Source organism: Octodon degus, unplaced genomic scaffold, assembly GCF_000260255.1.
Source record: "Octodon degus isolate 3935 unplaced genomic scaffold, OctDeg1.0 scaffold00197, whole genome shotgun sequence".
Classification (NCBI taxonomy): Eukaryota; Metazoa; Chordata; class Mammalia; order Rodentia; family Octodontidae; genus Octodon; species Octodon degus.
Window position 1 is genome coordinate 1,418,812 of NW_004524773.1, and position 11,885 is coordinate 1,430,696.

An 11,885-nucleotide genomic window follows, 5' to 3' on the forward strand; every position below is an offset into this window, starting at 1 on the left:
ACACACACACACACACACACACATAAATAAAATTTAAAAAAAAATTACAGGGGGCTGGGCACATAGCTCAATAGTAGGGATTTCAATCCCTAGTACCATAAATCAATCATTCACTCGAACTTTAATAAAGATACAAAATATTTGTTCATTTATTTGTCTTTTTGAGACAGGGTTTCACTATGCAGTTCAGGCTGGCCTCGAACTCACAGCAATCCTCCTGCCTCAGCCTCTTCAGGGCTGGGATTACAGGTGTGTACTACCATGCTCGGCCCAAAATAATTTTACTAAAATTACAAGGGCTGTAGGTGTAGTTCAGTGGTGGAGCCCATGCCTAACACGTGGGAAGCCCCGCATTACATCCCCAGCACCACAGAAAACAAGACAGGTATACATTTCCTCACAAACACCACCATCCCCCATCCTCAACCTCTTTTCCTACTTTAATTTCTTTATAATACTTACATTTCTCTTCTATAAATCTTATTTTGCCTATCTCTTTATTTCTCCAAACTAAAAGCTCGATGAAGGTAGGAATTTGTGCTTGTTATGTTTATTGCCCCCTGTATCTGTTGAATAGATGAAGTGTCATCATTCACTGAGTGACCTTAAGGACTTAAGGACATGTAACGCCATCAACCCGCCATCTAGTTGACTCAACCTGTTTCATATTTCATGCTTATGCTTAAAATGGGCCCTGGTTCAGGATCAGCCCACCCATCCATCAAGGAACTCCTCAGACTGCCCTGCCGTAGCTACGACGTAAAGCTGTAGACTAGGAACTTCCTAGACACTACGGAAGGGTTGCTGGGTTGCTATGGTTACCGCGTCGGCCTGGAGCGTAATCTCCCCAGAGTGCCACGCCCTCAACCTGGAGGAGGTTTTAGTTCCCAAGCACCGCAGCACAGGGGCGGGGCTGGAAGGCAGCAAAGAGGTTTACCTAACGCCCCTCCACTTCACCCACGCAGTTGTCATGGAGACGAAGTGCTTTCCCCCTCCTCCGGCTGCGCTTCTCAAAAAAAAAAAAAAAAAACCTTTTGCGTATTTAGGAGGGCAAAATGGGCTGGAAGACTGTCTGAAAGGCAGAGACGCCGCTCGTTCATTATTTCTCCTACTCTAGGGATTGCTATGGCCTGCGCTGGGTCCTCGTCCGGAAAACACATCCCTGGGGAGCAAAGGACACGCATGCGTTCGACAGAGTTTTACGCGTGCGCGGTTATAGCACTAGGAAGCCGGGGGAACCCAGTGCAGCGCTAAATTTGCGGCTGCGCAGCTGCAGCCAGCCCCGGAGCCGGGTGGAGGGCAATTCTGCGCTTGCGCCGAGTTGAAGGGTGGGAAGGAAATCCAGGCTGTCAGGGCTTCGGGCGGGCTAGCAGTGGGCGCGCGTGCGCCTTGGCAAGGAGCGGCCGGGGGCGGGGCCCCGAGCCGAGAGGGCGGAGGGAGGGAAGAGGCCGCAGAAGCCAGAGCCCTGACCCACCGGCTGGCTGGGGCTGCGGCGGCTCCGGTGAGTGACCCGCGGCCCGACTCGGTTCCCAACCTCCGCAACCCTCACTCCTGGAATCCCAGATAGCCTCCGTTGTCCTCGTCTGATCTCGGACCCCCGTTATCTCCAGAGCGCCCCTCCTTAATTTCTGACAATTCTAGCGCCCCACAGTCTCCGCAGACCCCAGTCCTTAATGTGTTTTATGGTCTCAGCTCTATCACTGCCCCTGGAGTCCCGTCTCATGGCTGTTCCTGGACGTCCTCTCAGGCCCCTGCTCATACCGGTCTTGCGCCCTATTGCCCTCGGAACCCCTAGAGCGCTCCTCTGGACTAGATGCCCCTCTGCTTTGCTGCATCTCCCCCCTTCAGCGTCTCCTTACCCCCATGCCTCGACCCGCAGGACACCGCATTCTCTTTCCCTCTCCTCTGCGCCCGTTCTCCCCTACTCCAGCAGACACCTCCTCTCCTTCCACTTTCCCTCCACACCCTCCCCCAACGCCATCAACTCCTCAGCAAGGTCTTTTGCGCCCAGAGGAGCCCGCGCTGAGAGCTCGGCCCGCGCCCGCTGGTAGTGGGCGCTTCTGACTGTCCCCCCACCCCCGGCCGGGCGCCCCACCGCGGCCCCAGGGTCATAGTAGGAGCCCGTGTCGCGGCGTCTGGGGGACCGCGAGCCCCCGCCAGCGCTGTACGCCCTTTGCCTGCAGCGCCGGCGCCCCCCATGCGGCAGGCTGCCGGACGGCGTCGTCGGGGGGCGCCATGGCCTCCGCGGCGGCGGGCGAAGCGGAGGAGACCACCCGGCTGCGCAAACCGCGCTTCTCGTTCGAGGAGAACCAGATCCTGATCCGGGAGGTGCGCGCCCACTACCCGCAGCTCTACGGCGCGCAGAGCCGTCGGGTGAGCGTGGCCGAGCGTCGGCGCGTGTGGGACGGCATAGCCGCCAAGATCAATGGCATCACCAGCTGGAAGCGCACTGGCCAGGAGGTGCAGAAGCGCTGGAATGACTTCAAGCGCCGCACCAAGGAAAAGCTGGCCCGCGTGCCGCACTCCACGCAGGGTGCAGGCCCGGCCGCCGAGGACGCCTTCTCCGCGGAGGAGGAGACCATTTTCGCCATCCTGGGGCCCGGTGTGGCGGGGACGGGGCCTGGTGCTGGGGCGGAGGAGCCACCTGCAGCTGCCTCCTCGCAGCCACCGGCCCCAAGCGCCTGTGCCCAGCGCTGTGTGTTGTCAGAGGAGCGCAGGGAAGACCGAAGGGCAGGTGAGTTTCCTCACCATCGCCTTAGCAAATGCAAACACAAAGTCCACTATTTCTGGAGCTGATCCAAGTCCTTCGTGTGACTAATCAGGTCCTCACTAAAATCTTGGGAGACGGGTGCTGTTAATCTCCATGTCGCAGTTGGGAGAATTAAGCTTAGAAAAATGAAACGAACTTGTCTCAGATCCCCTAACTAGTGACTGTCAAGAGTCAGAAATGAAACCAGACCTAAGAGTCCTGGCTCAGGGCCAACTTGGGATCCCTGCACAGGCAGATCTTTGCCGCTCAACTGTGTCATCCTGGGAAGTTACTGCACATCATTTTCTACATCTGTAAAGGGAAGATAAAAATAATCTACACCTCCAGGGCTTACTGTGAAGACTTAAGTGAGTTCACATGGGCAGATTGCTTGGTATAGCGTTTCTAGAACATTCATGATTAACTCTTGTGTCATTGGAGGGGGTGGTTTTAATCAGAATTGAACCCAGGACCTCACACTTGCACAGCTGAGTATAACTCGGGCCTCATTGTTAACTCTTGATACCACTGTTGAGGTTGGAGAAGTACTAATAATTTCACCATTTTATAAATTGAAGATTCACAGAGGTCTGGTAACTGTCTCAAGGTCATGCCTCCAGTCCAGGCGGTGTGGAGAACAGGCTCCTGAGACTTTTTGCTTATCCTTGGCTCTCAATTATCATCTCTGCTACTATTGTTTCTCGGGCATCTGCCCAGTGGTGGGTGAAGTTAAGGGCATGCTGGTGACATTGGAGAGACAGCAACTCAAGAGTGACAGGCCTTGGGGCCGGGGAGATGGCTCAGTGGAATAAGCGCTTCCCTGGCAAGTGCAGGGGCCCGAGTTCAATCCCTGACTCTGAAAAGAGTGACAGGCTTGACGTAGGCAAGGCTGTGGGACCCCAGAGCAGGCAACTACCACAGCCTGGGGGGATGGAGAAGGGCTTCCTGGAGGAGGGTGTGGTGGAGCTGAGGTACAAAGAGTAGGAATGAAGAAGAGCTGGGAAAGGAAACAGCTTATGCCGCATGGAGGGAAGAAAGCTTGGCTAGTTTAGGTAAAGACTGAAGAATGTTTTGAGATAGGGTCTGAGGTTAGCAGAGGCTCGGGCCCTGCTGAGCCTTGAGGTTAAAGTGAGGGATTTGGAAGGGAAGAGCTTAGAGATGATCAGACCAAGACAGTTCAAGATTTGGGGGGCTCATTCGTTTGCCTAAGATTGTACAGCAGTAGAGACTCAGACACTGATGTGTGTCCATCTCCCCATCCGTGTACTTAACCCGTGACCTAACTTGTCCATAACTAACAGTTAACGCTGACAGCTAGTGGGTTTGGTAGAATAGATTAAGCAGGACTCATAAGGTCCACGCTTGGGATTTCCTCTTGTTGGGATTTCTTTTGGTGGTACCAGGGATCGAACTCAGGACCTTGTGTTTGCCAGGTAAGCACTTATTCCACTGAACTATCTCCCCAGCTCCCTGAACTTCATCCTGTGAGCCTTCAAGGGACATGAAAGTGTCAAGCAGGAGACATAGTCATTGGGGACCCTTGTTCTGAATTTCACTCCCAACTTCAGTAGGGTTTTTTTGTTTGTTTGGAGTACTAAGGATTTAACCCAAGGTATTCACACTGAGCTACATCCTCAGTCCTTTCTGTTTTCGTTTTGAGATACGGGCTCACAAAGTCATTAAGTTGTTCCTTTTTCTTTTTTTTTTTTTTCATTTTTTGTACCAGGGATTGAACTCAGGGCCTTACGCTTGTGGGGCAGGCGCTTATGCCACTCAGCTGTATCCCCATCCCAAATGTCTGCAAGCTGGGCTCTAACTTTGGATCCTACTACCTCAGCCTCCCCATGTGCTAGGATCGCAGGCATGATCTACTATACCTGGCTAAACCTTGGTATTTCTACCTGAGAAAAGGTCCCATTGCACCACAGGAAAAATGACAAAACTTTTTGTCACAAATTGTGCAGCCAAAAAAAAAAAGAAAAGAAATTGTGCAGCCACTTGATTTATTGGTTCAATAAATCTGTATTAAGAACCTTTTCCAGGTGCTGAGAATACTATGGAGAAAAAGACAAACCCCTTTCCTTATGAGTCTGACACTGTAAGTGGGGGAGACAGCATAAACAGCCCCCCAAACAGATGCTACATCAGAAAATGGCAAGAATTATGGAAAGAAATAAAGCGTATTGGGAGGGCAGTACATGACGGGAGGAGGCTGTATAGACATAGGAAGGGTTTTTCCGGGGATGTGAAATCAAACTGGGACCTGAATAGGAAGCTTGAGCCTGGTAGCTGTTTGGAAGGAGAGCACTCTAGCTAGAGGAAAAGGCATGTGCAAAGGGCCTGAGACAGGAACATGCTCAGAGGACCTTTAATTACACTCTTACTACACTCTTAAAACTTTTTTAAAAGAGGGACTGATGTGATTGAAGGACGGGACTGATGTGATTGAAGGACGGGAACAGGGCCTAGCACAGCCTACAGCAGCCTGAGCCTGCCTTGTTGGCCCCAGACAGAAAGCTAAGAACCATTTATCTTTGATATATTTTCAAGTGAGAGAGAGCCTGCAGTATCTAGTGAGTCCCTGTGTGGCCCTGGGGGAGATGTTCTGTTATTACCAAGGTAATCTGTTCTGTTATTGGTTGCCTAGTCTCACCTGCACATACATTCATTTACACATGGGAAAACTGAGGCCCTGAGGTTGCCAATAAATATGATACTGGATTTCTTGGTGGCCCTTCCATGACTCTTGAGCACTGTGAGTATGAAGGCCAGGGGTTGGGTGGCTTCAGTAAGGAGAGTGCACAGTAGCTGTCCAGTAAAAGCCCTGCTGTCCTCTCTCCCTGCCTGCCCAGCCAGCTGCTCTGGGAAGCTGGGCTCCCAGCATGGAAGGGAGGAGGCAGCTGCAGTCCAAGGAAGACCAAGGTAATCTGATGGGGCAAGGACAGGGGTCAGGCTTCTCTGAGGAAGGGACTTTCAAGCTGGCCAAGGGGCAGTGCAAGGTGGGTGATGCTGGAGGAGAGAACAATGTGTGTGGTGGCCCTGAGGCAGGGAAGAGGTGAATAGCAGCAGTGGTGACAAAGGTTGAGGCTGTAGCTGGGCATGGTGGTGCATGCCTGTAATCTCAATACTCAGGAGGCTGAGGCAGGAGGATCACTGTGAGTTCAAGGCCAGCCTGGGCTACATAGTGAGACCTTTCTCACAAAAAGAAAAAGTGGTAGAGTCTGGGTATGGTGGCACTCAACCTGTAATACTGATACAGGGAAGTGAAACTCCCGACCTGACCTGGATGAGTTTGTGTGCTCTAAAACCGAAGAATGAGTTTTAGGAACAAACGGAGGTTGAGGGTAAAACCTTGTTGGAAAGGAAAGCTTGTTCTTTTTTTTTTTTTTTTTTTTTGGCAGAACCAGGGATTGAACTCAGGCCCTTGCACTTGCCAAGGAAGCACTTATTCCACTGAGCCATCTCCCCGCCTGGAAAGGAAAGCTTCTGTGGAAGAGGGTTAGAATAGGATCCTGAGTGAGTTGCCCAGGAAGCTGTCTGGTTATTTTTGCATGTTATTTTTATAGGGCAAAACCATGTGGGGCTAAGGTAGAAAAAAGGGGGTCTTGCTTAGGTGGATGCAGGGTGGGACAAAACTATGGTCAGCCAATGGGATTATGAGCACCATTGCTCAGGAAAATTGATTAGGCCCAGGACCAAATGGGGTAGCGAGTCACATAAGAAGCGGGCATCATTGTAAAACAGGACCTTATCTGGGGGTCACCAGACAGTGATTCTTCCTGAGTAATGCTCAGTCCTGGATGCCAGTCTTTAGGGAGGTTAGCATTTTAGTCTTTAGGTCTGGTTCACAGCAGGAGCATCTGTCCCTCCCACAGATGTAAGATGTCTGGTTTTGTTACCTCCTTTGAGGGCCTGACCCTGCCTGACTGCCTATAATATTTCTCTTATTCAGGCTGCCTGCAACAATGCCAGCACTCTTAAGAGGCTGAGACATGAGGATTGCAAACTCCAGTTCATCTGGGAAACTTGAAGAGTTAGTGAGACCCTGGTTTACACATATTTTCAGGGGCGAGACATGTACCTTGGTGACATAACGTCTCTGGGTTTGATTCCCAGTGGTGTGGGGGAAAAGAAAAGATGGATGTAATTCTAGGTTTTGAGTAAATAAGAAAACCCTGCCTGATGGAGCTGAAATCGGGAAAAAGAGACAGAAAACTGATCAACTCTATGTCAGGGGGAGGTGAGAATGAAATGAAATGAAATCAGGTAGAGGGCCAGCCAAATAGATCAGGATTGATTAAAGCACCTACAAGCAGGCACAGGGGCCAGGGGTTCGATCCCTGGGCCTGCTGTGCCAGTTCTACCCCCAGGGCGCACTGAGACAGCAATTGAGACTGGGCATGGTGGCGCACCCTGTAATCCCAGCTCTTGGGAGGCTGTAAACAGGCAGATCACTCCAGTCCTATCTAGTAGTGAGACCCTGAACACCCTGTAGACCCTTCTCTAAAATACAAAAGAAAAAAGAAATCAGGTAGGACCAGAGCAGAGAAAAAGAAAGGGCTGGCAGCTTCTTCACATGACTAGCAGAGGCTTTGTGTCAGCTTGACCCAGGGACTTGAAGGTGAGAAAAGCCAGGAAGGTGTCTGGGAAAGGCCAGGGGATCTGCATGTGCAAAGGGCCTGGGGCAGGAGTGGTCCTTGTGCACTGAAGACCAGCAAGGAGGCCAGTGTGACCAGAGCTGTGAGGAAGAGGGAGTTGAGGTCAGGGCAGCACCAGAGGCAGATCAGGTAGTCCTTGGGGCTTCAAGGACTTCCTTCTGCCTTCAGCAGGATGGGAGGCTCTGGACGGTTTAACAACAGAAAGTATCTGGTTTGTATTTGGCTTGAATTTTTTTTTTTAATGTATTTGGTACAGGGTCTCACTATACAGCTCAGACTCATAGTGATCCTCCTGTTTCAGCCTCCCCTGGGATTACAGGCATGCACCACCAAGCTGGGTCTCAGTGGTGGGCTTAGTATCTCTGGGGGCAGGGCTGGCACGGAATGTGGTGCCTAGATTGAATCCAGTCCCTGTGCTTGCCTAGGCAGGCACATAGTCTGCTGAGCTATTTCACCAGCCCTTTGGCTTGAATTCTAAAAGCAGTTTTATAGAGCTTAAATTTCCATACCATACAATTAAATGCTCTTAACACAGCGAGGCCCTGGGTTGCATCCCCAGCACTACCCCCAACAAATAAAATTTAAATAAGGTATTCGAGCCAGGTGTGGTTGGGTTTTATCTGCCTGTGATCCTGGCAGGACTGCCATGAGTTCAAGGCCAGCGTGAACTACATAGCAAGACCTTGTCTCAAAGAAAAAAATTACACAAAAATAAGGTGTGAAATTCAGTGGCTTTTAGTGTATTCAGAATTGTGCAACTTTTTCATCCTTTCAAAAAGAGCCCCCTGGGGCCAGGGTATATGGCCTGCCTGGCAATCACAAGGTCCTGAGTTTGATTCCTGGTACCAAAAAAAAAAAACAAAAACAAAACAAAGACCTCCTTCACCTGAGCCATTTTGCACATCTCCAGCCCTAGAGAGCCACCAGTTTATTTTATCTATAGATTGGCCTGTTCTAGACATGTCATAGGAATGGAATTGGTGCAGTCTGTGGTCTTTTATGTTGAGCTTCTGTCCTGCACCCAGCATGTATTTCTGGTGGCCCCTCTGGGCTTCAGGAGGGGAAGAGATTGATTGTGGTAGGGGTAAGAACAACAGAGTACAGTAAAGAGACCAAACACAGTCCCGTGGGTGGGAAGTACAGGGGTTGAGAGAAGAGGTCAGGGGTTGGGTTTTATCTGCAGACAGATTCTTTGGCTAGTGCACATGGATGGTATCTGGAGAAAGACAAGGGAGGTATTTCTGCAGCTGGAAGGGTGGTGCTGTGGCCAGCAGAGAGGAGCGCAGGATCCACAGCTCTCTCGGAGCCAGTGAGTCAGAGCTTCATGTGCCCAGGACACAGCTGGAGATGCTGCAGAGCAGAGCTCAGCTCTGACGCTCAGGCTGCCCAGGAATCTGGAAGTCCTGCTGCAGACTGTGCTAGGCCATGTGTGGAAATGAGATCCCAGTCGCTTGGAGGCCGGGGAGCCCGGCAGCTGGGGGTTCAACTGGGAAGTCCTGCATCCTGGTTGGAGACAGCTGCCAGTAGTGCCCCCAGGACTCTGGCCCCACTTCTCTCCCAGTCCTCCATCTCCCCAGGGTCCGGCAGTGCAGCCTGAAAGGAATGGGGGCTAATGTCCAGGGAGTTCAGGGCCTCTTTGGTGAGGTGAGACCCTGTTTGCACCATAGCCGGCACAGGGCCAGCCAGGTTAAATGTATCTGGTGTCCTGTTAGGGTAGACTGACAATCACAGGGTGCTGCTCTGAGCCATGAGCTGGCTTCGGTTTGAAAAGGAACACTGAGGAAGCCGAGGCCGATGGCCCCCGCTTGTAATCCCACCACTCTGGAGGAGGACTGTAAGTCAGAGAACACCCAGGGCTACAGGGTGTGTTTAAAGCCTCCCTAAACTACATAGTAAGACCCAGTCTCAAAGGAAAAGAAAAAATAATAGTAGAATAAAAAGATCACTTTGGAGCCAGGGTAGAGGACACGGGAACAAAAGAAAGGAGAAATCAAGACGACCTTGCCAGGTTGTGCATGGAGGGGGTGATCAAAATACCAGTGAATGTTCATGTTTTAAAATTTTATTACTGGACCTGCCAAATAGCTCAGTGGATTAAGTCACCTGCAAACAGGCGCAGGGGCCCTGGGGCCCGCTGAGACTGCAGTTGAGACTGGGTGTGGTGGTGTGCACCCATAATCCCAGTTCTTGGGAGGCTGTAAACAGGCAGATCACTACGAGTCTGATCTAGTAGTGAGACCCTGAACACCGGGTCGCCCCTGCCCTAAAATACAAAATAAATAAATACAATAAAATTCTATTACCCTAAAAGACTCATCACCATTATCCCCAAGATAGTCCCCCACTCTTCAGACATACCCCAGTGTTTTTGCCACTTCCTGAAGCAGTTCTGCAAGGCTTTTCCTGGGTACCTTTATGAAGTGAGATCAAAAGCCCAGTGAATGTGGCTACCAAGTGCCATCCAGCGGAAACGCAGACGCCTGCGGTGGCCCTTGTGCACCTAACGGCATTGTGTGTTTCTGGCTTTCCCATAAAGTTGGAATGACTAGGAAAGGTAAATATTTTGAATCAACTTAGGATATGGAAGCGGCCATGAGCGCACCAGTGAAGACACGGAAGAGGACTTCCAGAACTGCTTCAGAAAGTGGCAGGAGTGATGGGAGAAGTGTTTAAAGCAGGAGTGGATATTTTGAGGGGGATTTATGGCAGTGTATCTTTAAAGTTCAGCTTGCTTTTTGATTACCCCAAGTACCTTTATCTCTCTTTCTCTCTGGCAGATACACCTGCCCACAGCAAGGGGGGCTCCAGCAGCCCGGAGCCTTGGGTCCGGCCCTCCTGCAATCCCCAGGAAGGGGGCTGCCCACCATCCAAGGAGCGTGAGTCCCCACCCCCTCCAGCCTCGCAGACTGTCCAACTACCCCGCCTGGCCTTGTCTCCACCGCCCTCCGTCCCTCCTCCGCCACCCCAGCCACCGGCACAGGTGGCACCCACGTCCCCCAGCCCCCCACCAGCTCCTCCTGGGCCTCCGTCCATGCCTTCGGCCCCAGACCCCTCCCTGGACTTCCTGCGAGCCCAGCAGGAGACTGCCAACGCCATCCGGGAGCTGGCTGGCACCCTTCGGCAGGGATTGGCCAAACTGAGCGAGGCCCTCAGTGCCCTGCTGCCCCTTCTGCCAGGAACCCCAGTCGACCCGCTGCCGCCCCCACCTCCACCCCCACCTCCCCGGCCAGTCTTGCCTCCACCTGCCCCCAAGGTGGAGGTCTCCCCAGAACCTGTCTCCGTGGTGGCTACTGTCGTGGATGGGGCTGTGGTGGCCTCCAGGGGGGTGATCATCGCCCCTCAGAGTGCAGAGGGGGCACCCCGGCCACCCCCAGCCCCACTCCCTCTACACGACTCACCCCCACACAAGAGGAGAAAAGGGTTCCCTACGCGGAAGAGGAGGGGCCGATGGAAAGCTCCGTGAAATCTCTGCGCGCTCCTTCTGCCTGCACCCCTACTCCCTGCTTGGCGCAGACAAGGGGGGGGCGATGCTCCTTGCCATCCCAGTTGCTCCCTGGCTCCCCGCTCCAGGGAGTGAGCGCCCCACTCCCTGTGCTAGTTAGTGCCTGATTCTCTGGGGGGTTCTTGATGGGCTCCCCCAGCCCCTTTCTCTGGTACAGTGCTGTCTGCCTGGCTGCCTCCCTTCACCTTGACTTCTAAGCCATCATTTTTACCTTATGTATTATATTGCCCTTTGTGGGGTGGGGAGGGAACCTCTCGGGTCTGCACACACCCCACCCCTAACAATTCCTGTTCTTGACTTGAAGAGAATTGACCTGTGGAGGCCAATTCTCCCCAACCCAGACTTTGGAGGGGTTGGGAGTTGCTAGACAAATCAGAATGTGGGTGACAAAGAGGATACACCTGTCTGTACACTAGGGAGAGGGGTAGAGTTCTGCCTGGGGGGATGGGTTGGGCCCTCTGCCTTCCATCGCCATCTCTAACCTCTCGAGCTCAGCCCCCTCCTTTCTCCTCAGTGGTGACAAGATACCAATAAACTTATTTTTCATGCAATCACTTGGGCTCTGTCTGAGACAGGCCTAGGGGTCCAGCATCTGGAGCTGGAAGTTAGGGAGGCTGGTGCTTGATTTGACTAAGCTGGTTTGTCCTCCCTCAGTCCCCAACAACAACAAAAAGCCATCAAGTTTTTATCAATGAAATCTTACTCTGCCTGATCCTTCTGATGCCAGCCTAAATGTCACCTCTTTCAGGAGAACTTCACGGATTCCATCCTCCAGGCTGAGACTGGCTTGGCTGCTTCCACTCTTTGTTTCAGGGTTGGCTGGCTCTTTCTCACAGTGTCCCTTAAGCAAGCATGCTTTATCTGTTCGAGGTCCATTTCCCCTGAAGTCTCAGGAAGGCAGGAATCGGTTCTCTTGTACTTGCGGACCTGCTGCAGTAGAGGCACGGTCTATCATCTATGAAATGATAATAAAGAT

At 52.1% G+C, this 11,885-nt stretch overlaps 1 protein-coding gene across 1 annotated transcript; it reads left to right on the plus strand.

The window, feature by feature from the left end:
* Positions 1 to 1,428: 1,428 nt before the first annotated feature.
* Mypop (Myb related transcription factor, partner of profilin) lies at positions 1,429 to 11,456 on the plus strand. Its single transcript, XM_004644289.2, has 3 exons — positions 1,429 to 1,501; positions 2,184 to 2,734; positions 10,185 to 11,456. Exons 2-3 carry the CDS (start codon positions 2,236 to 2,238, stop codon positions 10,868 to 10,870), a joined length of 1,185 nt encoding a protein of 394 aa, XP_004644346.1. The 5' UTR covers positions 1,429 to 1,501; positions 2,184 to 2,235; the 3' UTR covers positions 10,871 to 11,456.
* Positions 11,457 to 11,885: the final 429 nt, after the last annotated feature.

Bases quoted from the DNA above. Each gene is read 5' to 3' on its own strand.
- Mypop (XM_004644289.2), top strand. From the start codon at position 2,236: ATGGCCTCCGCGGCGGCGGGCGAAGCGGAGGAGACCACCCGGCTGCGC. The intron at 2,735-10,184 runs GTGAGTTTCCTC...TCTCTCTGGCAG, and splicing joins CAGGGAAGACCGAAGGGCAG to ATACACCTGCCCACAGCAAG.